Source organism: Heterodontus francisci, chromosome 27 (assembly GCF_036365525.1).
Source record: "Heterodontus francisci isolate sHetFra1 chromosome 27, sHetFra1.hap1, whole genome shotgun sequence".
NCBI lineage: Eukaryota > Metazoa > Chordata > Chondrichthyes > Heterodontiformes > Heterodontidae > Heterodontus > Heterodontus francisci.
This window is the reverse complement of record NC_090397.1, coordinates 26,540,517-26,568,063: the sequence shown is the minus strand read 5'-3', so window position 1 is coordinate 26,568,063 and position 27,547 is coordinate 26,540,517. Positions and strand designations below refer to the sequence as shown.

Genomic DNA, 27,547 nt, shown 5'->3' with positions numbered 1-27,547 from the left:
TGTGTTCCGTGTCAGTGCGCCATTTTCCCACACTCTCTTGGCCAGTCTGAACATAGCAGTGGAAGCCTTACCCATGCGCTTGTTGATTTCTGCATCTAGAGACAGGTTACTGGTGATAGTTGAGCCTAGGTAGGTGAACTCTTGAACCACTTCCAGAGCGTGGTCGCCAATATTGATGGATGGAGCATTTCTGACATCCTGCCCCATGATGTTCGTTTTCTTGAGGCTGATGGTTAGGCCAAATTCATTGCAGGCAGACGCAAACCTGTCGATGAGACTCTGCAGGCATTCTTCAGTGTGAGATGTTAAAGCAGCATCGTCAGCAAAGAGGAGTTCTCTGATGAGGACTTTCCGTACTTTGGACTTCGCTCTTAGACGGGCAAGGTTGAACAACCTGCCCCCTGATCTTGTGTGGAGGAAAATTCCTTCTTCAGAGGATTTGAACGCATGTGAAAGCAGCAGGGAGAAGAAAATCCCAAAAAGTGTGGGTGCGAGAACACAGCCCTGTTTCACACCACTCAGGATAGGAAAGGGCTCTGATGAGGAGCCACCATGTTGAACTGTGCCTTTCATATTGTCATGGAATGAGGTGATGATACTTAGTAGCTTTGGTGGACATCCGATCTTTTCTAGTAGTCTGAAGAGACCACGTCTGCTGACGAGGTCAAAGGCTTTGGTGAGATCAATGAAAGCAATGTAGAGGGGCATCTGTTGTTCACGGCATTTCTCCTGTATCTGACGAAGGGAGAACAGCATGTCAATAGTCGATCTCTCTGCACGAAAGCCACACTGTGCCTCAGGGTAGACGCGCTCGGCCAGCTTCTGGAGCCTGTTCAGAGCGACTCGAGCAAAGACTTTCCCCACTATGCTGAGCAGGGAGATTCCACGGTAGTTGTTACAGTCACCGCGGTCACCTTTGTTTTTATAGAGGGTGATGATGTTGGCATCGCGCATGTCCTGGGGTACTGCTCCCTCGTCCCAGCACAGGCATAGCAGTTCATGTAGTGCTGAGAGTATAGCAGGCTTGGCACTCTTGATTATTTCAGGGGTAATGCTGTCCTTCCCAGGGGCTTTTCCGCTGGCTAGGGAATCAATGGCATCACTGAGTTCCGATTTGGTTGGCTGTATGTCCAGCTCATCCATGACTGGTAGAGGCTGGGCTGCATTGAGGGCAGTCTCAGTGACAGCATTCTCCCTGGAGTACAGTTCTAGGTAGTGCTCAACCCAGCGGTCCATCTGTTTGCGTTGGTCAGTGATTATGTCCCCCGATTTAGATTTGAGGGGGGTGATCTTCTTGATGGTTGGCCCAAGAGCTCTCTTCATGCCATCATACATTCCTCTGATGTTTCCGGTGTCTGAGGCCAGCTGAATATGACTGCATAGGTGTTGCCAGTAGTCGTTTGCGCAACGCCTAGCTGTTCTTTGTGCAGTACTTCTGGCTGCTTTAAGTGCTGCGGATGTTAAATCGCTGGGGGCTTTCTTGTAGTTCAAAAGTGCAATGCGCTTAGCGGCTATGACAGGTTCCAGCTCTTCATTATGAGATTGAAACCAGTCTGCATTTCTCTTCGCACTTTTGCCGTAGGTGGTCAAAGCTGACTCATAGATGGCGTCTCTGATGTGGGCCCACTTGGTCTCAGCATCCCCTGTGGGAGTGTTTTGAAGGGCTGTTACAAGTGAATTTAGAAATTTTTGTAACAGCTGTATATACTGATTAAAATAAGATCTGTTAAATACTGCATTTCTGTATGTTCACTGTAGTCAATCCAAATAGTGAATGTATAAACTGTGCACAGTACCAGACAAGTGTGCTGATTTCTGTAAACCTGGCAAAAAAAGTGTCTTGCTGTAAGTGCTTTTAATAGAACACTAGGAACATTAATGTGACTGAAAAATAATTGCGACTGCATTAAAAAGATTCAAAACCTGTTGACTGGATTACCTTGAGAGTAGGAAGTGTTTAGTTCCAGATGTGAATCACTAAATGAGAAAAGATCATGGCTTTCTAATATCCTGGTAGTCGCATGATACAATAGAATACTAATCATGGCAATCAATCTTGATCAGTTAATCTAAAACAGACCCAGACATGCGATGAAGGAAAATGCCCTGTGGCAGAAAACTTCAGGAACTATTAGATCGAAAGTCACCTCTTTTCTCCCAGGTATGCTTCGATTGCCATGTCATGTCTCAAAGGATAGCTTAAATAATTGAGAAGTGGTTTAAAACTTTGCTATATTATACAATTAACCATTTGCACTTAATGACTGTGTGTTTCACAACAGTTTGTAGGAATGATTAATGCATGTTTGAATCTCTCCAATCTAGTTTCTGCCCCTGATACAGTAGACGATCAATGATTTCAAAAGGAACTTGGATAGATACTCGATAGATAAGCTTGCAGGGCTATGGAGATAGAGTGGAGGAATGTGACTGACAGGATTGTTCTACAGAGAGTGGTGTAGACTCGATGGGCCAATTGGCCTCCTACACTGTTATGACTCTGAAATGGCCCTAATCAACACTGTAAATGACCTTCTCTGACTGTGATCATGGTACACTAACCATCCTCACCCTTCTCAATCTCTCTGCAGCCTTTGACATCATTGACCATATCATCCTCCTCCAGCACCTGTCCTCTGTTGTCCACTGTGATTGCTCTCACTTAGTTCCATTCTTCCCTATCCAGCTGTAGATAGAGCTAGATAGATTTCCAATAATGGTTTCTTTTCCTTCCCCACACATAGTTATCTCGAGAATTCCATGAGGATGTATCCTTAGCCAGTTCCCTTTCTGATCTACATGTTTCCTCTTGGCGACATGGGGCCAGGTTCCAAATATAAACTAGCTAGGCTCGAGCTCTATTTTTCTATCGCCTGTCTCACTTCTTAACCACCTTTCCTGACGGAATAATGGTTGATCTTTAAGGAGGAGATGTTTCAGGTACAGGCTAGGTATATAACAACAAGGAAGGGGAACCAAAGCCAGGGCTTCTTAGATGATGAGGGCGATGGAGAATTTGATGAAATTTAAAAAAAAAAAGGGGTGTAAGATGCCTGTCAGGTGAATTCTTCAAGTGACAACCATGCCCAATACAATAAGTAGAGAGGGAAGTGAAAAGGAAAATAAGACTAGTAAAAAGATAATATAAGAATAAAATGGCAGTTAACATAAAAGGCAACCCAGGAATCATCTTCCAGCATGTAAATAGTAAACGTGTAGTAAGAGGCGGTGTGGGATCTCTTAGAGACAATGGTGATATATGCTTAGAGGCACAGGGCATGGCTAGAATACTTAATCAGTACTTTGTATTGCCATTTACTAAGGAAGAGGATGTTAACAAAATATCAGTAGAAGCAGGGATTGTAGAGGTAATGGATGGGGTGAAAATTGATACATATGAATTGAGTGGTGCAGTGGTTAGCACCGCAGCCTCACAGCTCCAGCGACCCGGGTTCAATTCTGGGTACTGCCTGTGTGGAGTTTGCAAGTTCTCCCTGTGTCTGCGTGGGTTTCCTCCTGGTGCTCCGGTTTCCTCCCACATGCCAAAGACTTGCAGGTTGATAGGTAAATTGCCCATTAGCAATTGCCCCTAGTATAGGTAGGTGGTAGGGGAATATAGGGACAGGTGGGGATGTGGTAGGAATATGGAATTAGCGTAGGATTAGTATAAATGGGTGGTTGATGGTCGGCACAGACTCGGTGGGCCGAAGGGCCTGTTTCAGTACTGTATCTCTAAACTAAAATGAACGTACGAATTAGGAGCAGGGGTAGGCAACTCAGCCCCTCGAGCCTGCTCCACTATTCAATGTTAATGGCTGAACTGATTGCTCCACATTACCACCTATCCCCGATAATCTTTCACCCCCTTACTTATCAAGAATCTATCTACCTCTGCCCTAAACATATTCAAAGACTCTGCTTCCACCGTCTTTTGAGGAAGAGAGTTCTAAAGACACACGACCCTCTGAGAGAAATAGTTTCTCCTCATCTGTCTTAAATGGGCGATCCTTTATTTTTAAACAGTGACCCCTGGTTCTAGATTCTCCCACATCCACATCCACCCTGTCAAGACCCCTCAGGATCTTATACGTTTCAATCAAGTCGCCTCTTGCACTTCTAAATTCCAGCAGATACAAGTTTAGCCTGTCCAATCTTTCCTCCTAAGACCACGTCTGTTTGTGTATTTGGCCATCTTAGCAGTTAACCTGGAATGCTAGCCTTTCCACCTTCAACGTCTGGTAATCAAAAGTCCATTGTGGATTAAATTGGAGCAGGGAATAGCCCCTTTGTTTGTTGAAGTACTGTCTGGGATATGCTCATGTCTCTCTCCAGCCAAAGTCTCCAATTGTTTTTTAAAGCAAGTTCTTTCTTCAACAACTGTTTAAAATCACTGTTCATGCGGCCGAATTAATTTTCCTCGTTCATGGCAGGTGGAGTAGGCAATTCAGCCCCTCGAGCCTGCTCCGCCATTCAGTACGATCATGGCTGATCTCATCTCTGCCTCAACTCTACTTTCCTGCCCGTTCTCCATAACCTTCAACCATTACTAATTAAAAATCTGTCTATCTCGTCCTTAAATTTACTCAATATCCCGGCATCCACCGCACTTTGGGGTAGTGAATTCCACAGACTCACGGCCCTTTGAGAGAAGTAATTTCTCCTCGTCTCTGTTTTAAATCTGCTACCCCTTATCCTAAAACTATGACCTCTCATTCTAGATTGCCCCACCAGAGGAAACATCCTTTCTGTCTACTTTGTCAATCCCCTTAATTATCTTGTATACCTCAATTAGATCTCCTCTCTCTTCTAAACTCTAGAGAGTAAAGGCCTAAACTGCTAAATCTCTCTTCATAAGACAAACCCCTCATGCCTGGAATCAATCTAGTGAATCTCTGAACTGCCTCCAAGGGGATTGACAAAGTAGATGTAGAGAGGGTGTTTCCTCTGGTGGGGCAATCTAGAACAAGAGGTCATAGTTGTAGGATAAGGGTTAGCAGATTTAAAACAGAGATGAGGAGAAATTACTTCTCTCAAAGGGTCGTGAGTCTGTGGAATTCGCTACCCCAAAGTGCGGTGGATGCCGGGACATTGAGTACATTTAAGGAGGAGATAGACAGATTTTTAATTAGTAATGGGTTAAAGGGTTATGGAGAACGAGCAGGAAAGTGGAGTTGATGCTGAGATGAGATCAGCCATGATCGTATTGAATGGCGGAGCAGGCTCGAGGGGCTGAATTGCCTACTCCTGCTCCTAGTTCTTATGTTCTTGTGTAAAAGACTTTATAACTTATTTTCTAACCTTCATGCACACATACGTTCAAAAACCAACAGTTAACCAGTTTAAATAAAATTAGAGTTGTTTCTTAGGAATAAATAAATCAGTAGGTTGTAAGTCTTTGGTTATGTTCTGCATTGAAGGAAGAATTTAGTCTGTCTTAGCAGCAAAATTGGTTCGATAAGGTGTCCCAGAACCGAACAGTCGGTTGCCACTCGAAGTCTCCAGGCGAGTTCAATCAACAGTTGTTACGACCAGCCGCTCCAGTCAAAGCCCCCAATCAAAATATACGATTCTGATTGTGGTGGGAGAAATGCACTGTTAATTCAATCCCGTCGCTTTACAGATTGCCTAACATATCATTTAAAACTCTTCCAAATTAAAGAAAGACCCAGCCAAATTGTACTATCTATTAACCCCCGAATGAGGCTAACCAAACCAGGTGTATTTAAATCAACAAATTAACTGTTTAATTAGAAGAACTAAGTTCTTAAGCACTATGAAGATAGAAACAACATTTAAAATGGAAAAAATTAGAGTCCTTGCAAATTTGCAGTCCAATGTTGCTTGAAGTCCTCACAGCCGTCCGATGGAGAAAAAAGGTTCTTCCACGGTCGAACAGTCCATAGTCAAATTCCTGTAGTACGTGACTCCTTCCTTCCTTCAGCGAATTTCAACAATTAATGACTTGCAAACACTTTTTAAATGAATCAATCTGACTTTAGAGTTTTTGAGGGATAAAAGATTGTCACAGTCTAGCTTCCCTTCCTTCAGTTTAAATTACCAGAGATCTCTGTTCTTGGCTTGACCTTTTTAGAATTTTGAGATAATAATTAAACAGACTGAAATTCTATTTCTTCAGTTTAAATGGCTGAGAGCTCTTTTTCAGGTGCTAAACACCACAGCTGTCTGTCTGTGTCCTAAAAACCAGTTCAAAATTGAATTGTTACGAATGTATCGCTTGATAATCACTCCCAGCGGCTATATCCATGGTAACGAGAATGCACCCTTTGAATCACAGTCTCCAAATGGTTGTATCCAAGGCAACGAAAATGCACCTTCCTATAACTCCTGAGGCTTGCTGGTTCTTCAAGCAATACTGATCCTTTGCAAGCCTTAAATGCAAACTGCATATTCCCCGGAGAAAAAAAACTACACAACCATAACACAGTCTTTAATGGATAGGCATTCAAAACACTTTGGTTGCAGCAGGCGTCACTCAGTTCTTTCAACAAGGAGAATAACAACAAGTCTATTTGGATTTTGAAATTGGTAGTTTTGCAGTAGAAACTTTACTGAGAATTCCAGCGAACACAAATAGTCAATCCTGAAGCAAAGACTTCTTAGAGTTTGGAAGTAAAAAAGGAAGTTGCTACCTCCAACAATACAAATGTGTTTTCTGGGGGGTTTTTCTGTTTAGACAATGATACAGCCTGTAGTTCAATGTAGATTTTCAGCTAAGACAGACAAAATTCTTCCTTCAGTGCAGAGCATGCTTGGCTGATCTCCGGTTCAAACTGGTTCTGGCCAGTCTTTACACAATCAAAAGTTGCAATATAACATTTGACCTCCTCTCGCTCCTGCTGTTGCCTAGGAAACAGCTGCAGCTGTTGGCACACTGTGCCCCTTAGTTTTTAAAGGCACACTCTTTTTAAATAGAGGAGAAAACATTTCCATGACCTACTTTAATCGCATCTGCGGTGTAGTTGAGTTGAGACTTTTACAGTAGAGATCTACTTTAAAATACTGTATGTAGTAGATCTGGGTTTATCTAGTTATCTAGTAATGTGGAGATGTGGTGAGGAAGTACAGTTTATAATTTCCTTCCAGGTGATTGTAACTAATTTTCCTTTAAAATTTCATTGTGCACAGCTAGTTTTTTTTCACTGTGCAGTCCCTTTAAATTTTAAAGTGGGCGCACACATGCCGTATTTACCACTAGACGAGGCCTGCCTGGTACCTTCCCGGCTGTTGCATGGATGCAGGTGTGTAGTTTAGCGGGAACATTGATCCCAGCTGACAATCCTGCAGTTTCAAGGATCATTCTTATTCATTATAGTTATCGTTATCATTGTGGCTGTTTTGTTAATATCTAATAAATGTTTACTATTTAAGTGTTGGAGAAAAACTGTCAAATGAAAAATGATTTTGTTCACTTAATTCTATTCTTTCATCCATTTTAACTGTTGTATGAAGTTTGGCAAGCAGCTAACAATGGAATGCAAACTGGATCGCAGTTACAGTACTGTAAAGAAAGTCCCACAATTGCTATGGATAACTAAAAGTGTAAAGAAGTCTTGTTGCAATTGTATAGTGTCTTGGTGAGACTGCACCTGAAGTATTGTGTACAGTTTTGGTCTCCTTAACTAAGGAAGGATGTACTTGCCATGGAGGGAGTGCAGTGAAGGTTCGCCAGCCTGATTCCTGGGATGGCGGGATTTTCCTATGAGGAGAGATTGAGGGGACTGAGCCTATATTCTCTAGCGTGTAGAAGAATGAGAGGTGATCTGATTGAAGCATACAAAATTCTTACAGGGTTCGACAGGGTAGATGTAGGAAGGATCTTTCCCTTTGTTGGGGTACATCTAGAACCAGGGGACACAGCCTCCGAATAAGTGGTAGGCCATTTAGGACTGAGATGCAGAGGAATTTCTTCACTCGGAGGGTGGTGAGTCTGTGGAATTCTCTACCCCAGAGGGCTCTGGAGGCTCAGTCATTGAGTATTTTCAAGACCGTGACCGATAGATTTCCAGATATTAAAGATATCAAGCGATATGGGGGAGAAAGGCATTGAGGTGAAGATCAGCCATGATCTAGTTCATTGATGGAGCAGGCTTGAGGGGCCGAGTGGCCTATTCCTACTCCTATTTCCTTTGTTCCTACATTATCATTTGATTCACTACAATATGTTCATTACAATGCAGCATACTAAATCTTGAACAAAAGGCTTTGATGCACCAAACTTAGATGATTTCACTCTAGGAATCTGGGAAGCTTTTGGCCCATTTAGCATTGCAATCACTTTCACCTTATTAGCAAGAGAAAGAACCTCCTCCTTCAGAGGTGATGTTCCGTTCTTCACACAGTTTCTGCCAGGTTCTTGCTGAAAGGTTTGTGTGCTGCTTAAACATTTGAGTTAGATGCATCACAAAGCTTGAGCGTTGGTGCCTGATGAAACTGTGTTCCCACCTGGACAAAAACGCTTGTGAAAACGTTTTGATATAGATTTTTCATCATATAACCTAGTTGTAAAATTGGAGAATCTATGGATTCTGTTCATTGTTCAAGGTGAATGCCAAATGTCAACAAAATCCTTGTTGGCAGAGCTAGAATCTCATTCTTGAATGTAGGATATTCAATTATTGCAAAACATTTTGACGTGGGTGATCTGCTTGAAGTAAATGTACTAACTGGCAGCATGCAAACTTTAATAAAGCTTTTTTTAATCTTGCTGGGCTGAAGTTGAGTTCTTTATGTACTGAATTCTGTCAGTATGAATGACCAATTTTGCATCACACCAGTTCACACATGCCTAGCTTCATACTGAACTGAAGCACTTCTTACTGAGAAAGAAAGACTCGACAAGAAGGATGAACCATCTGTGGCTGGCTAAGGAAATTAAGGATGGTATCAAATTGAAAGAAAAGGCATGCAATGTTGTGAAGATTAGTGATAGGTCAGAGATTGGAAGAGTTTTAGAAACCAGCAAAGGATGTTTATTTTCTCTTTTTTTTAAATGTTAGGAGTAAACTAGCAAGAAATATAAAAACACAGTAAGAGCTTCTACAAGTATATAAATGGATGATTGAACAATGTTCAGCACCATTAGTGACTCCTCAGATACTGAAGCAGTCCGTGTAGAAATGCAGCAAGACCTGGACAATATCCAGGCTTGGGCTGATATGTGGCAAGTAACATTCGCGCCACACAAGTGCCAGGCAATGACCATCTCCAACAAGAGAGAATCTAACCATCTCCCCTTGACATTCAATGGCATTACCATCGCTGAATCCCCCACTATCAACATCCGAGGGGCCACCATTGACCCGAAACTAAACTGGAATAGCGATATAAATACCGTGGCTACAAGAGCAGGTCAGAGGCTGGGAATCCTGAGGCGAGTAACTCACCTCCTGACTCCCCAAAGCCTGTCCACCATCTACAAGGCACAAGTCAGGAGTGTGATGGAATACTCTCGACTTGCCTGGATTGGTGCAGCTCCAACAACACTCAAGAAGCTCGACACCATCCAGGACAAAGCAATTCTCTTGATTGGCACCCCATCTACAAACATTCACTCCCTCTACCACCGAGGCACAGTGGCAGCAGTGTGTACCATCTACAAGATGCACTGCAGCAATGCACCAAGACTCCTTAGACGTCACCTTCCAAAGCCGCGACCTCTACCAACTGGAAGGACAAGGGCAGCAAATGCATGGGAACACCACCACCTGCAAGTTCCCCTCCAAGTCACACACCATCCTGACTTGGAACTATATTGCCGTTCCTTCACTGTCGCTGGGTCAAAATCCTGGAACTCCCTTCCTAACAGCACTGTGGGTGCACCTACCCCAAATGGGCTGCAGCGGTTCAAGAAGGCAGCTCACCACCACCTTCTCAAGGGCAATTAGGGATGGGCAATAAATGCTGGCCTAGCCAGCGACGCCCACATCCCTGAATGAAGTTTAAAAAAAAACGAAGCGAGTAGCCAAAGTAAATGCTGGTCATTTAGGGAATGAAACTTGGGAATTAATAATGGGGAACAAGGAAATGGCAGAGACTTTGAACAAATATTGTATTTGTCTTCACGGTAGAAGACAAAGCCGAATGGTCATTTAAAAAAAAAGTTTCTTCATCTGGAGCTTGCTCTGCCATTCAATATGATTATGGCTGATCTTCTTTCTCGTGTCCACTTTCTTGCCTGCTCCCATATTCCCAGTTCCCTGAGAGATCAAACGATCTCCGTCTTTAATATTTTCAATGAAAGAGCATGCACAAACCTCTGAGGGTGGACAATTCCAAAGATTCACAATCCTCTGAGTGAAGAAATATCTCCTTATAAGAACAGTCCTAAATGATCAACCCCTTATCTTGAGGCTCTGTCCCCATGTTCTACATTTCCCCAGCCAGGGGAAATAACCTCTGTGTAAGTGCCCTGTTATGAAGGTTTCCATTTTTTTTTTGTTAAAACTTGAGAATCTATATTTTAAAAAAACTGAAAAGCATGTCATGGATTCTCATCTTGAAGAAGCTAAACTTTGGGTGCTTTTTTTTTAAAAGGAATGTTAACAGAAGATTGACCAGTACATAAGTTTTTTTTTAATATGATTTCAAGTAAACATAGGGGATTGTGATTTGACCTTAAGAGCTATTTGCTTATTGACGACAAGTCAGGATTTATGGTGTCATAGGACTTGCCTCTGGAAAGGTTTGTGTTTCATTTTTGAACTTTTTTTAAAAAGCCAGCCGCTTTGGCTAAAAACAGGAAATTTGGAGTTTGCATAGTAACCTGCCAGAAGACAAGATCCAGCCAGTTGACATCCCTCTCTCTGAAGAATCCCTGCTCTTGAAAAGCAAATTCTGCATCAAGTTGTACAGTTGCCTCCTGTATTTGAAGAAATCCTGCATGTTTGCAGAAATTTTACATCGAATGAGAGAATTGAAAGCTTTGTTGCCGCACACCTGATGTGTGACCTCTGTAGCTTTCTGTAGCTGCATTTTTTGAAAGCCTACCCAGAATGTTCATCAACATTGCATGGAAAGATTCCTAGTGGCAGCCGCCTATTCACATTTGGGACATATCGCCAAAACAAATGACTTCTTTATCTTCTCCAGTATACGTTTTAAAAAATTCCTTCTATTTCTCTAACAGCTGTAAACCAAAATCCCTCCCCGCCCCCCTCCCCTCCCCGGTTAACCGGTTGTGTATGTGAGTGTGTGTGTGTGTGTATGTATGAGGGCTAGGATAAAATAAGGAGCTTTAACATTTCCATTTGTGCAGATGTTTTACTTCATTATTGGTTAAGACTTGGTTTATAATCTGATAATTTAGTTTATTAAAGAAACCTTGGTGTGCTTTATTCTGGAGACAGAGTATCTGATTGTTTCGGTAAGTGGGAAAATTTAAATATATGTTGTGACCTGTGGCGAAGCGGGAATGAATTAACAGTGCATTCCTCCCACCTCGGTCATCACAATCCCAATAATAGTAGAAAATCAGGGCAAAAAAAAAAAATCACTGGAGAAAAAGTACGAGGCAAACTAAAGGCTGACAAGTCCCCTGGACCTGGAGGCCTGCATCCTCAGGTCTTAAAGAAGTGGCTGCAGAGATAGTCGATGCATTGGTTATATCTTCCAAAATTTGGCTGATGGAGTATAATGTGAGGCTATACATTTTGGTAGGAAGAACAGAAAAGCAAAATATTATTTAAATAGAGAGATTACAGAATACTGTGGTATAGAGGAATCTGGGTGTCCTTGTACATGAAACACAAAGTTAGCATGGCAGGTATAGCAAGTAATTCGGAAGGTAAATAGAATGTTGGCCTTTATTGCAAGGGAGGGTGGAGTATAAAGGTAGGGAAGTACAGGGAAATGGTGAGACCACACCTAAAGTACTGTGTACAGTTTTGGTATCCTTATTTAAGGAGGGATATCAGAGAAGGTTCACTAAGTTAATTCCTGGGATGAAGGGGTTGTCTTATGAGGAAAGGTTGAGCAGTTTGAGAGTTTAAAAGAATGAGAAGTGATCTCATGGAAACACCAGATTCTGATGGGGCTTGACAGGGTAGATGCTGCAAGGATGTTTCCCCTCATGCGGGAATCTAAAGCTAGGGGGACACAGTTTCAGAATAAGGGATCTCCCATTTAAGACAGATGAGGAGGAATTTCTTTTCTGAGGGGTGTGAATCTTTGGAATTCCCGAACTCAGAGCTGTGGAGGCTGAGTTAGACAGATCCTTGAACTATATTGGAGTCGAGAATTATGGGGAAGAGGTAGGAAAGTGGAGTTGAGGCCAAGAACAGATCATCTGTGATCTTACTGAATGCTGGCTTGAGAGGCCCAATGGCCTACTCTTGCTCCTATTTTCTATTAGGTTCTAAGTTGAGAGTCCAGTTCAAAAATAAGGGAGTGCTGCATGTGTTGGCCTTTGGATGAGACATTCAAAGTTTTACATGTGTCCAGATGAATGTTAAAAGAAATGTGACATTTCACAAATGGCAGGGGTTCCCTAGGTATCATAGTCTTATGTACCTTTCAACCTTTTACTGGACCTTTGAAAATTATCAGCTGGATGCATTGTTTTGTTACTAAATAAAAGGAAATGTTGGTAGAAAATACTTGGGGGTGCGGATTTTGGGTGAGTGCTGTGCCAGCTCTGAATTTTCTTGTTAATGCATTTCAAATAAATTGTTTCTCTGGCTAAAGACCTAGTTTCTTGTATTTTTAGCACATTAATGTTGCATTCAGTTACATATTGTGAATTAGACATATAAAAACACTGAGCAGTATTTGCATAAAGAAATTGAAATAATTTAGAATGTACTAGTGCCAGACAGTCTGATTTTGGACATTTTAGACTGTTGATTTATTTAAAAATTCCATGTGCAACATTAATGTCCTATGGAGATACCTCTCATTACAGTTCAGTTGGCTGATGTTTATTTAAAATATTCTGCATCGCTTTTAAATGAGACGTAAAAGATTTCATGGCACTATTTCGAAGATGGACTGTGGTTAATATATATCCTGGTTAATATATATCCCTTCACCAATATCAATAACAGATTACAAAAGCAAAATACTGTGCATGCTGGAAATAAAGACATTAAATGCTAAAAATACTTGGGTCTGGCAGCATCTGTGGAGAGAGAAACAAAGTTAATGTTTCAGATCGATGACCTTTTGTCAGAACTGGAAAAAGTTGAGATGTAACAGGTTTTTCAGCAAGTACAGAAGTAGGGAAAGTGGGGAGGAGAGGGGGAGGGAAGGTTAAGAAATAGAATGGAAGGCATGAAAGATTACATGACAAAAGTGAAAAGCAGAGCAGCAGAATTAAACAGCCCGGGAGAGCTGGCCTTAGCTTATCGGGAGCGGAATGGCAGGCACTAAACAAGGAGAGGGGAAATACCAAAAAGTGGCATCGTAGACAGCATAATGTGTAGAATAGTGCAGGTATGTTATGTTACAGATAAGCGTTTAGTTTATTGGTTGTGTTTTTGGTGGTTAGTGTAAGTAGTTTTTTTTTTTAGTGGTTAGTGTTAACTAAACAGTTAAATAGTCTTAAGCTAAAAAGAATCTATAAAAGTTCTATCTATTACTAAATATAGAATTAAGATATGGCAGAGCAGATTGTGTTTGGACTGCAGTATGTGGAAGCTTGTGGACAGCGAGACTGTCCCAAGTGCACATGTCTACAGTAGATGTCTCTGCCTTGTGTTGTATAAGGGACTGAAAGGGTTAATGTTGTGAAAGGAATACATCCCACCATGATGTAAGAGATCACATGTGAGCGAGCCTTGAAGGGAGATGCAGCATGGCTTCAGAGGAGTCTCATAGACTGGTGTGAAGCTGTACATAGTTATAATGTAATAAGAGTTAATGTTCAAAGTACTCCAGACTCTGGAATAGAGCATGGGAACCCGATGGGACCTGATGGTCTGGTTTGGGTCGGGTCACTCTTCCGGGTCCGGCATTCGGGCTCAGGTTGGGTCAGGCCGGGTTGGACCCACTCTATCACCACCTCCAGTAAGTGGCTCCAATGTCGATGTACTTTTTGGACTAGAAAGGTTGTTTAGTTACAGGTTTTTTAAAAGATTGTGCAGGTAAGTAACAAGGTGAAAAATGGAAGCTAGGTTAACTAATGGTTGGGTCGGACGTGGGAAAAATTTGAAGGACTAGGGCCGGATCGGGCTTGGGTCGGATGTGGTTTTGTCGGGCTCGGGTCGGGTTTCTATTGCAGAGCCTAGCCGGCCTTTACTGAGGAATCTCTCTAAGCTAGACTAAGTATATTAAGGTGGCAGTGTACAAACCACACATACAACATCTTGAATCTCTCCAGCTCCGAGTCATTGAGCTGGTGCAAGTTTAAGGGAAGGGGAGGAATATCTGGCCTGTTTTGCAGACCTTGGTCACATATCGTAGAGAGGTGCAGCATCAGGATTGGTGTGACCAGTAGTGTACTAAGTAAGGGGAGATGATGGCATAGTGGTAATGTCACTGGACTAGTAATCCAGAGGCCTAGGCTTATGCCCTGGGGACACTGGTTCAAATTCCATCATGGCAGCTGGTGGAATGTGAATTCAATTACTTAATAAAAATGTGGAATTGAAAGCTAGGCTCTGCGATGGTGCCTCTGGTTCACTAATGTCCTTTAGGGAAGGAAATCTACTGTCCTTACCTGGTCTGGCCTGCATATGACTCCTGACCCACAACAATGTGGTTGACTCTTAACTGCCCTCTGAAATGGCTTAGCAAGCCATTCAGTTCAAAGCCAATTAGGGATGAGCAACAAATGTTGGCCTGCCAGTGACGCCCACATCCCATGAAAGAATTTTTTTTAAAAAGGAGCCCAAGAGAGAGAGAGAGAGAATGAGGTTCCACATCATATCCAACAGGTACAGTGTACTTGCTGCCTTTGAGGATAAGAATGAAGACTGTTGGAAGGACAAACAAAATGCTGACCATGGCACCTTGCAGCAGGGTGTGCTCCATCAGGAGGAGGGGAGGAAGCGTAATGTGGTAGTTTAGAGGATTCAGTAATTAGGAGGACAGATGGCATCCTTTGTAAGCAGGATCGAGAGTCCCACATGGTATGTTGCCCACCTGGTGCCATGGTGCATGATATCTCAAACTAACTTGATAGGATATATTTTGGAAAAGTAGGTGGAGAACCCAATCATTGTGGTTCATGTTGACACCAACAACATAGAAAATTGACAACTGTATTTCATCAGACTACCTGGAGCTAAATAATTTTTTTAAACAAATGGACCTCAAGGGTTTTAATCTCTGGATTATTACCCGAGCTATGTGCAAATTGACGTAGTCTAATCAGATTAAGGAGGGGAAACACATGGCTGAAGGAGTGGTGAGGGAAAGAGGGCTCTGAGTTCATGGGACACTGGTACCAGTATTGGGACAGGAAAGAACTGTACCATTGGGAGGGGTTCCATCTGAACTGGGCTGGGAACAGGGTCCAAGTGGAAAGGTTAAATAGGGCGGCCACAAGGATTTTAAATCAGTAATTGGGAGTGGGAGGGCTGGTAGTATAAATAATTTGAAAATGAAAGAAAGGGAAGAGAGCAGAGTAATAGAAATTGTGTTTTGGGCACTACAAGTAAAGCAAAGACTAAAAGATGCAAAATAATGAAATTGGAGAGAAATGAGAGATATTATGAAAAACAAGATTAGAGTGGAAGGACAGGTTAGGGCACATGACCCAAATTAGTTTTCTTTATACAAATTCATGAAGTATACGGAGATTTGATCACAAGTCGTGGGAGTCAGTTGCCAGCGATCGCCAGAGCTGGCGGGCAGCCATAAAGGCGGGGCTAAAGTGTGGCGAGTCGAAGAGACTTAGTAGTTGGCAGGAAAAAAGACAGGCGCAAGGGGCGAGCCAACTGTGTAACAGCCCCGACAAACAAATTTTTCTGCAGCACCTGCGGAAGAGCCTGTCACTCTAGAATTGGCCTTTATAGCCACTCCAGGTGCTGCTTCACACACCACTGACCACCTCCAGGCGCTTACCCATTGTCTCTCGAGATAAGGAGGCCAAAGAGAAGATAAGGAGCATATTGAATGAGTTGCATCTGCAAATTCAACTTTGGGGTACAAGTAGGTCAAGGGAAAAGTAAAAGATGTAAAGAATTAAAACAGGAGGGAGAAATAAGAAATGTCAGTAAACATTAAGAAAGACTTGCATTTTTCATAACGACTGGATGTCCTAAAGCACTTTACAGCCACAGAAGTATTTTTGAAGTGTAGTCAGCGTCGGAAGAATGAAATGCAGCAGCCAATTTGCACACTGCAAACTCCCACAAACAGCAATGTGATAATGACCAGGTAATCTGTTCTTGTGATTTGATTGAGGGATGAGTATTGACGACTCTGGGGATAGCTTCCCTGCTCCTCTTCAAAATAGTGCCACGGGATTTTCATATCAACCCGAGCAGGCAGATGGGGCCTCGGTTTGACGTTTCATCCAAAAGATGGCAACTTCAACAGTGCAGATTTCCCTCAGTACTGCACTGGAGTGTTGGCCTTGATTGGCCCTGGAGTGGGACTTGAACCCAAAACCTTGTGAAGGACAGATTAGGGCAAGGGTCTGCAACCAGCAGTTCCAGAGCTGCATGTGGCCCATGGAGGACTCATGTGGCTTCCAACCTTGATCAATTGAATACATTCTGATAGCTTGTTTTGTTAAACTTTTATTAGCATTGTTCTTGTGAGAAAATATCATTCAATTAACAATTTTTTTGTAAAACCTTTTAAAATGTTGAAACATATCTCTTGTTTTTCATTATTGGCATTTGAGTAACAGATTTGTGGCTCTTAAGATATTGCATTTTTTGACTAAATTTAAGAAAATAGCTCTTTTTTTTATTGCCAACCCCTGGTTTCGTGTGTGCAGCCCAAATAAGTGCTCTTTACACAAATGCACAGAGTACAAGAAACAAGTTGAACGCATTGTTGGCACAAATTCAGCTTGGAGAGAATGACAATGGTAGCCATTGCTGATACCTATGTACAAGATGGTCAGCATTAGGAAATAAATATACCCCAGGTTATAAGGTCTACAGGAAAGATAGAAAAACTAGTATAGAGGAGGAGTAACCTAGTGATTAAGGATGAAATGGCTTCTGTGATAAATGATCCAAGACATAAGCAGGCAATGAAGATTTTATAGGTAGAATTAAGAAATGGGAAATGATTTAAGATTGTAGTGGGAGTTGTGTATAGGCCTTTGGTAGCAGTTGTGATGTGGAAGAATATATTAACGCAGAAACTAGACGAGCTTTTTTTTATTCTTGGGCTGTGGGCATCACTGGCAAGGCTGGCATTTGTTGCCCATCCCTAATTGTTCCTGAAAACTGAGTGGCTTGCTAGGCCATTTCAGAGGGCAGTTAAGAGTCAACCACATTTCTGTGGGTCTGGAGTTGCATGTAGGCCAGACCCAGGTAAGGACAACAGATTTCATTCCCTAAAGGACATTAGTGAACCAGATAGGTTTTTACGACAATCAATAGTTTCATGGCGCGGTTGCTAAGACTAGCTTTCGATTCCAGATTTTTAAAAAAATAATTGATTGAATTTAAATTCCACTGGCTGTCATGGTGGGATTTGAACCCATGTCCCCAGGGCATTGGCCTGGGCCTCTGGATTACTAGTTCAGTGACATTGCCACTACACCACCGTCTCCCTGTAGTAAAAGCAGAATGGTTTTAATGGGGGATTTTAACTTCTGTGTAGATTGGGATAAGTGAATGACCTTGTGTCAGAAAAGTACTCAATTTCTTGACTCTTCAGGACAGTTTTCTGCAACAATATGCCCTAAAACCAATAAGGGGTATGCCATTTTTGTGTTAATAAGGAGTAATGATTTAGTTAACGGCCTAATAATGCATGAACATTTACCAAATAGCTTAATACGATTTTAAGTTCATTGTTGAGATTGAAAGAGAGGAGCGCAATGTAGCTACTAAGATTATAGATTTAGGTAATGCTGACTTCAATGGGATGAGAGAAAAACTGTCCACAGCAAACTGGGCAAATCTGTCAATGGGTAAACTGACAGAAGATCAGTAGGAGGAATTCAGAAAAAGCAGTGGAGTTCCAGAGAGATTTGGGGTCCATGTGCATAGATCATTAAAATGTCATGGGCATGTAGAAAACATAATCAAGAAGGCTATCGCAATGATGGCTATAATTAGAGTACTAGGATGCAAATGGTTAGAAGCCATGCTACAGCTATACAAAGTGGGCGGCACAGTGGCGCAGTGGTTAGCACCGCAGCCTCACAGCTCCAGGGACCCGGGTTCGATTCCGGGTACTGCCTGTGTGGAGTTTGCAAGTTCTCCCTGTGTCTGCATGGGTTTTCTCCGGGTGCTCCGGTTTTCTCCCACAAGCCAAAAGACTTGCAGGTTGATAGGTAAATTGGCCATTATAGATTGTCACTAGTATAGGTAGGTGGTAGGGAAATATAGGAACAGGTGGGGATGTTTGGTAGGAATATGGGATTAGTGTAGGATTAGTATAAATGGGTGGTTGATGTTCGGCACAGACTCGGTGGGCCGAAGGGCCTGTTTCAGTGCTGTATCTCTAATCTAATCTAATCTAAACCTTGCTTAGCCCATACCGGAAATGTGTTCAGTGCTAGACACTACACCTTGGGAAGGAGGGAGTGTAGCATTGATTTACTAAGATGATACTTGGACTGCAAAGATTAAATTACAAGGCAAGATTACACAAACTAGAGTTATTCCTTGGAATTTAGAAGTTTAAGAGGTGATTTGATCGAAGTTTTCAAGATATTAAGGGAACTGATTTATCTCTATTCACACTACTTCCACTGTTTGGGGAATCTAGGACTAGGTGAACTAGCCTAAAAATGAGAGCTTGGCCTTTCAGGAGTGAAGTTAGGCAACATTTCTACAAGCAAAGGGTGGTAGAAGTTTGGAAATATTTCACAAATGAGAGTTGATGTTGGGTCAATTGTCAATTTTAAATCTGCAATTTATAGATTTCTGTTAACCATAGGTATTAAGTGATATGGGACATGGATAGGTTTATGTTTATGAAGTTAGATCATAAATAAGCCATGATCTCCTTGAATGGTGGAACAGGCTTCTGGGGATAAATGGTTTGCTCCTGTTCCTCTGTTCAGATATGATAGTTTTTCACACAAATCTAATTTGGCTAGTTATCTGTTGTTAGGTCTTTTTGGATAGGCATACTGCATTTAAAAAATATATATATATATCTGTCTGAAACCTGGTTGTTGGTTCCTCTAGCCAGGAACAAATAAAGTACAATTATAAACAGTTGTAACATGCAAATGGTTGGCATTATGAATATGCTTCTATTATGAATATTTTTGAGAACTTGTGTTTAAAAGACTGTGAAGAGATGCTGGACCTAGTTTTTTTTTAAGGGTCACTGGAAGGACACTTGGGATTTTGCCTTTTCCAGTAAGTAAAAATTAACAATTGACCCAATATCAACTCACATTTGTGAAAGATTTCCAAACTTCTTCCACCCTTTGCTTGTAGAAGTGTTTCCTGATTTCACTTCCGAAAGGCCTAGCTCTCATTTTTAGGCTAGGTCACCTACTCCTAGATTCCCCAGTCAGTGGAAATAGGGTGAATAGAGATAAATCAGTTCCCTTAATATCTTGAAAACTATCAAATCATCCTTTAAATTTCTAAATTCCAGGGAATAACCTTGGTTTGTGTAATCTTGTCTCTTAATTTAATCTTTGGAGTCCAAGTATCATCTTAGTAAATCAATGCTGCACACCCTCCAATGCCAATATCCTTCCTAAAGTGTAGTGCCCAGCACTGAACACATTTCCGGTATAGGCGAACCAAGACTTTGTATAGCTGTAGCATGGCTTCTAACCATTTGCATTCTAGTCTTCTAATGAAGTCAAATCTACATAATGAGCCTTGCTGGCTAGTGGAGTTGTTTACAGAGAAGTCACATGTCTGGATTTATGGCTCAGGAGTTTCGGTTTCGTTTTTTTATATTGTATGAGTTCAGTAGGGGTATAAGCCAGGTAAGAGAAAAGCCACCAGCCCATCCTTTTCCATCTCTTTGAGAAACCCTCAGAATCCAGAGTGAGAATCGGAGAAACTGTTGCAGCATTTCTCCTGAAACGTCTGCCAGACTAATCCTCGATGTTGTCTGAAAAGAACTGCTTCAGAAAGGTCCCTGTGACAGCTGTCTCCATGTACCTGCACGCCAGACCAAAGGACCAGCTGGGAACATTCCATATCTTATCCTTTTTCTTGAAGAAGTAACAAGTATTTGGCCAAAGTACTTATTTGTATTTTTGTAAAGTTAATCCCTGCAGAGAAAACTTCTTTATTTTTTTCTTTGACCTGTGCGTATGTGCATATGTGTTGGGTTATTTCGAAGGGAACTTTCATGTTTCAAACTGTGTGTTAATAAGCTTTGCATCTTTATTGAATGGATCTTGTTTTATAATAAATTAATAATTTTGTTTATTGAAGAAACCTGGTTGGTGGATTTTATTGAAATAGATCATATATATAATAGGCCGTATCAGTAACTGGGTAAAACATTTAAATATATATTGTGACCCGTGGAGGAGTGGAACTAGAGAAAGGCAGTGCATTCTTCCAGCCTTGGTCATAACACTGTTTTTTTCCCCCACAGTTTGACTGTTTTAATTCTTGGAGGGTAAAATATGATTAGAGCAAAATTACAATTGGAGCAAATGTGCAGTCAACTGCAGTAGTCAGTCAGTCACTGGAAGAATCACATTTTTGATAATTGAAGGCTAGAAAGAACTATCTTTGCCTTGTAATTCATTTAGAGTATATCCCTATGTACTCAGTGCTTTCATGGTTGTCATAGGTTACTCTGCTTTTACACTAAATAGACCTTTTTGAAGCAAAATATGTTGTGTTCTGCTTGATTCTTGCTTTTCATGTCAGAGCAGGAAGCTTACACTTTTATTCTCCTATATTCTTTCCTTCCTGCCGAAGGCAACGACCACCTTATTTGGGTTCTTTGTCTGGATCAGTGAAGGAAATACAATAGATGTGTACATGGATTTTTGGTAGGTATTTGATGGAGTTTCTTAAGAGACTTGTTAAATTTAAAAACAATTTAATGATCTATGGAGGAAGAAATGAAGTTGCATTTATAGAAAGTTGGTTGAAAAACTGGAAACCAAAGGTTAGGATAAATGGATGCTGCTCTGATTGGAGAAGAGTTGAAAGTGGTGCACCTCCGGAGTCCACATTTGGTGCGCACTTGTGCGAATTCCTAGTGGCCAAGATAATATGCTGATAGTCAAACCTGATGACTCCAATAAGGGTGGGATTGACAAATAGAGTTAAAATGTAAAAAAGGTGTTTGAACGTGAAAGGTGAATGGAAACGGGCAGATACAGCTTCATGTAGAGATGTGTGAAGTGGTGCATTTTAAAAGCAAAAATTTACAATGGAAGTGTACACTCCATGAAAAGCTACTCAAAGGTATGGATGAACAGAAAAGATCTAGGGGGCCCAAATATATCATTTCTTAAGTGAATGCAAACAGATGAAACCATAATTTTGCAGCTGGAGTATTTTGGGTTTCATAAGTAAGAGTCTAGAGTGCAAGAGTAAACTGTCCTGCACAAATGTATTCCCAGTGTTTGGGTTACATGAGTACATTGTGTAATTTTGGTTTCCCCATTATAGAATGGATATGGAAGCCAACAAATATACCTTGTAGATCATGCTGTATGATGCGAGGGATCAGAAACTTGGAATACTGGAACTATTTACAGGTGCACTGTAGCAACTCACCAAGGCTCTTTCGACAGCACCTCCCCAAACCCAGGGCCTTCACCAAGGACAAGGATTAGCAGTTGAATAGGAACACTATCGCCTCCACTTCTTCAAGTCACACAACATCCTGACTTGGACATATATCGCTGGGTCAAAATCTTGCAACTCCCTACTGAACAGCTTTGTGGGAGCACCTTCTTCACCTTCTCTTCAGTAGTTCAAAGGACATTCACCACCACCTTCTCAAGGTCAATTCGGGGTGGGCAAGAAATGCTGGTCTTGCTAGCAATACCCATATCCTGAGAATGAAATAAAAATTTGACTGGAGCAGAAAAAATGAGCAAATTTAATAGACTTTTTTTTAAAAAAGTGTTCTGATTTAGCTGGATAGACGAAACCAGAAAAAATAGTCTGAGGAATTAATTTAATATGATCACCGTGAAAAGAGGCCTTGGGACTGAGTTGCTAAAACATGGAATCCATTGTCACAATGTGTATCTGAGGCAGACACCATTGTCTCTTTTAAGGAAAAAAAGTGGATGTGTGTGTTTACAGGCGTTCTAACTGCAGAGAACATTGTAGTTGAACATGATCCCCTCTCCTGCATTTAAGCGCATGTTTTCTTTATCTGACTTGCTGAAAACATGCAAACAAACTACTTGCTTGAGTTGACAGTCTTCGTGCATGTTGCCTTTTGGTTTTTCATTTCCTGTAGGAGGCCTTCAGTATCCCTGTAAATGTGCTTCTGAATTCCCCCTCTACTGTACTGAATGCCTGAGTATTGGTCAAGGATGATATGAACCGCCTGCAACAGGACATAGATTGGCTAGCAGAATGGGCAGACAGGTGGCAGATGGAATTTAATACTGACAGGTGTGAGGTGATGCGTTTTGGCAGAAGGAATAGGAGGTAATTTGTTCTTAATTTTACTTAATAGCACAGTACTGAAGAGTGTGCAGGAATAGAGGAACCTGGGCGTGCATGTGCATTGATCTTTGAAGGTGGCAGGATATTGAGAGTGCGTTTAGCAAAGCATACGGGTTGCTGGGCTCCATAAATAAGAGGCATTGAGTACAAAAGCAGGGAAGCTATGCTGAACCTTTTATAAAGCTCTGGGTAGGCCCTAACTGGTGTATTGTGCCCAGTTCTGGTCACCATGCTTTAGGATGGATGTGAGGATCCTTGATAGGGTGCAGAGGAGATTTACCAAAATGGTTCCAGGGATGGGGATTTTTAGTTACAAGGTTAGGTTAGAAATGCTGGGTTTGTTCTTCGATTGAGGAGAGATTTAATAGAAGTATACAAGATTACGACAGGCTTAGATAAGTTAGACAAGGAAAAGCTGTTCCCATTAACAAATGCTACAAGAACCAGGGGACGCAGATTGAAGGTTTTGGGCAAGAGATGCAGGTGGAATATGAGGAAGAGCATTTTACGCAGTGGGTGGTAATGACCTGGAACTTGCTGCTTGCGAGGATGGTGGAAGCAGAGACATTTGGTAAGTTCAAGGGGAAATTGGATGGCCACTTGAAGGAAATAAACTTGCAGGGCTACTGGGACCGATGACTTAATAAATCACTTGAATTGCATTGTCACAATTTGCAATGGGTGTACATCTCTAAGTTGGCTGGTTACTTGTTCCCACTTGATATTTATATAAGCACGACCCCAGAACAGAAAGGCGGTTCTGGCCATTGTGCCTTTTGCTTCTAGGAGTAATTGGGTTGGGCTTTGCTGTCACTGTTCGTTAACTTGCACTTGCCCATAGACTTTCTGTGGATTTTTGCACGAGACGTTCCTGTCACTAACTATCCAAAAAGTGCTGTATGGACCTTTGTGAACAGGGCAAGGAACTGCATATCTCCTCAACCAATTATATTGAAGAGTTGTTGATTAGCAGTGCAGAGTCTGAATCAGAAAGTATCAGTTGTTTGGCAGTAATTAAGACTAATCATGCCATTTAAAAGGGTACTTAAACTGAAATGGAGATGTAACTTTTTTTCTGGCGAGTTTAGTCCATACCTATGAGATAAGTACAGCAACTTCACGTCGTTGAATGTGGAGTCAGATGGTGAGATACTGTTAGCGCATTTTGGAGGAGCTGGGCTTCTCGGATAGCAACTTCCTGATTTCCATGTATAACTATGGTTTGGAAGAGCCGGGGCGTGCACCAAAACATGGGAAGAGCGAGTAGCCAAGGTACGACAAAAGTTGGGCATGTGGGGGCAGCGATCTCTCTCCATTGTGGGTAAGAACCTGGTCATCAGGTGCGAGGCGCTCACGTTGTTGCTCTACGTGGTGCAGGTCTGGCCCATACCCCACTCCTGCGCCGTGGCAGTCACCCGAGCCATTTTCCGCTTCGTCTGGGGATCTAAAATGGACCGGGTCCGGAGGGACACGATGTTCAAATCTCTGGACAAGGGCGGGAAAAATGTACCCAACGTGGCCCTCATCCTGATGACCACCTTCGTGTGCGGCTGCATCAAGCTGTGTGTAGATCCCCAGTACGCAAACTCCAAGTGTCACTACGTGCTGAGGTTCTATCTGTCCCCGGTGTTGCGAAGGATGGGCCTGGTCACATTGCCGCGGAACGCACCATGCAGTTGGGCGGCGCCGTACCACCTATCCTTCGTGGAGCAGTTTCTGTGGAAAAACACCTTTGACCACCGGTCCATCAGGCAGTGGTCTGCACGGAATGTCCTCAAGGCCCTACGGGAAAAGGAAACGGTGGATCCTGTCGGATGGTTCCCCGAGCAGACCGTCAAAGTCATTTGGCGGAATGCCTCATCACCAGAACTTTCAAACAAGCACCAAGACGTAGCTTGGCTGGTGGTGAGAAGGGCCCTCCCCGTCAGATCCTTCATGCACACCCGAAGTCTCGCCCCCTCCGCACAGTGCCCCCGCGTTGGCTGTGGTGGGGAAGAGACGGTCGCCCACCTCCTCCTGGAATGTGCCTTTGCAAAGCAGGTGTGGAAAGAGATGCAGTGGTTTTTGTCAAGGTTCATCCCAAGCAGCTCTGTAACACAGGAGTCTGTGCTCTACGGGCTGTTCCCAGGGACGCACACCGAGACAAACATCAACTGCTGCTGGAGGACTATCAATTCGGTGAAAGACGCCCTTTGGTCTGCCCGAAACTTGCTGGTCTTCCAGCGCAAAGAGTTGTCCACCACCGAATGTTGCAGACTGGCACATTCCAAGGTCCAGGACTACGTGCTGAGGGACGCACTAAAGCTTGGGGCAGCCGCAGCAAAGGCTCAATGGGGAAAGACCACAGTGTAAGGTTCCCCCACCAAGCTGGACTGAGGGGCTGGATCCATGGGAAACCCCTCGAACTGTATCGTTAATATTCTCAATTGCTGTAAATGTAAAACTGTAATTGACATGACAATTGTGAAACGGAAGGGTTGGGAAGAAACTCATGACAGTATTGAAGGAAACTGATCTCCCTTGCAATATTTGTATTTTTTGGTGCTGTTTGGAAACTGTTTGGCAATGTAATTTTTACAGATTTTTATGAATAAAGTATATTTTGGAAATAAAAAAAAACCCAAAAAACTATGCACATATGGTCGTGGAAGTTGCTGTTGGATTTACATGTTAATTGTGGGTGCTGTTAGCATCACCATTATTTCTATCTGAAATGACTGCAGTTTAACTCTTTAATGAAAAGTAAGGTGTACATTGCATGTGATGTCTTCAGTTCTGCATGTTCATTTTTTTCCCCCCTCAGGATTGGCTTCCATGACCGTAACGGTATACATTGCAGAGGCTGCACCTTCCCATCTGAGAGGACGATTAGTTACCATTAACACCCTTTTCATTACTGGAGGACAATTTTTTGCAAGTGTCATTGATGGAGCATTTAGCTACCTTGAAACAAATGGCTGGAGGTACGTAACATAAAATCAATTGGTGTTTATTCCAGGAAGTGTTTAAAAGCTCAGTTGGGTGATGTATGTACCAGAAAAATTCCCATGTGTTTTGATAATTCATGAGAGTTTGAATAAATGTGAATTGATGTACCTGGAATCCATCTTAATCGGGCAAATACCTGTCTTATTTTCTTGTCAAGTTTTCCTGTTAGAACATTTGTTATGTTTTGAGCTGACTATACTGAAATTGTGATCCACACAGCTGTTCAGTCCATAGATGAACTTTTGAACATAACTATTTATTGGTGAACAGCTTTAAGTAACTTCTATCCACCTGATAAAACCAGCAACTGCAGGCCAGTCAGTTTAACCTGTGTTGGGAAAGCTTTTAGAAATCTGGGACAAAAGTAACAAGTCACTTCGACAAATGCGGATTAATTAAGGAAAGCCAGCACAGATCATTTAAAGGCAAATCGTGGTTAACTAACTTGATTGAGTTTCTTGATGAGGTAACTTGGTTAATGAGGGTAAAGCAGTTGATGTGTACATGGACTTCCAAAAGGCCTTTGAAGTGTTACGTAACAGCTTGTCAGCAAAGTCAAAACTTTTGGAATAAAAGGGACAGTGGCAGCATGGATGCAAAGTTGGCTGAGTGACAGGAAACAGTAGTGGTGAATGGTTGTTTTTTTTCAACTGGAGGAAAGTATGTAGTTTCTTGTCAAAGAAAAAAAACACCTAGGTGATGCAACAATCTATATAACCTTATAAAAGTTGACATTTTGAACAGACTAATATCCCAGCCTTGTGTGTTAAGGATCATTAAAATGTTGTCTTTTAATTAAAGCTGTGCAAGCCTTGCATTGTATAGTTTATATAGAAATTAATTGTATTTAAATTATTATCCCAAAGTACCCTGCGACAGCTGCCTTTTATTAAAAAAAAAATTTGTATATCTGATGCATAGTCAGAAAGAAAGGTTGTGTTTGTATTACATTTCAAGGTACTTGTACTTATACTTTGATAATGAATTTGAAATGGAGTGATTTATTAAGTAGGTAAATGCAATAGCAATCTTCTCAAACAATCATACAATCATCAATGCAACAAATGACCAATTAAGTTATATTGGAATTGGCTGAAATCCACCACCTTTTTAATTCAGCGCTATTAGTGCTATGAGCTACACAAATCTGGCCACAATTGGGTCTAATAACTCACCTGTATTTTGGAGTGTTGCATGGAATATCTCAATTTCTGTCTCTCTTAATTGTACTGGTATTCCCAACATTTCTCCTTGTTTTCCCTTGCTGAAGAGCAGGTGCTGCTTTCTTTTTCAAGGCAAAGTGAAAGTAAACGCTCTTGAAATCTTATAGTTGAGTAGACTGTAATGAGAAATACAGACAGAAATACCAAGATGGGACGTTAAGAGCTGAGTTTTCTTTTAGAATACCATTTTGGCCCTGTTTTGTATCTATCCATGTGGCCGAAGCAGTTAAATTTTTAGCCATTTTCTGGCACGAATTATACCTCTGGTCTATGGCTGATGACCATTAATCATATTTAATGGGCTAATAAATTAGGCCTGCATGTCCATGATATTTCCAAGTTTGACAGTTTTATTAATAATTGATTAAAATTCTTAAGCAGTAGGACACAGAATGCTAGTAGAAGTTAAAGGTAAACAATGGGTGACTACCTTGTTGCTGGTTTTAAACCAGGAAGGGCCACTTTATTTTTTTTGTGGTGCAATAATGGCAGTTCTATAATATCTTTTATTAAAAATACACAGCAGTTGATCCACACTAACATTTTTTCCTTCTTGGAAACAAAGGGCAATTGTTGCTGAAGACAGGATTTGGGATTGAAGAAGATGAGCAA

The 27,547-nt window shown here is 41.8% G+C and overlaps 1 protein-coding gene across 3 annotated transcripts in view; it reads left to right on the top strand.

Annotated features, from left to right (window-relative positions):
• The window catches only part of LOC137384712 (proton myo-inositol cotransporter-like), a 194,140-nt gene that overhangs the window by 6,424 nt on the left and 160,169 nt on the right, over positions 1-27,547 (top strand). For all 3 annotated transcript variants that reach the window (XM_068059022.1, XM_068059024.1, XM_068059023.1), the window contains exon 2: positions 25,528-25,687. In XM_068059022.1, the coding sequence (XP_067915123.1) occupies positions 25,528-25,687 (160 nt within the window). The remainder of the gene's footprint in view (positions 1-25,527; positions 25,688-27,547) is intronic.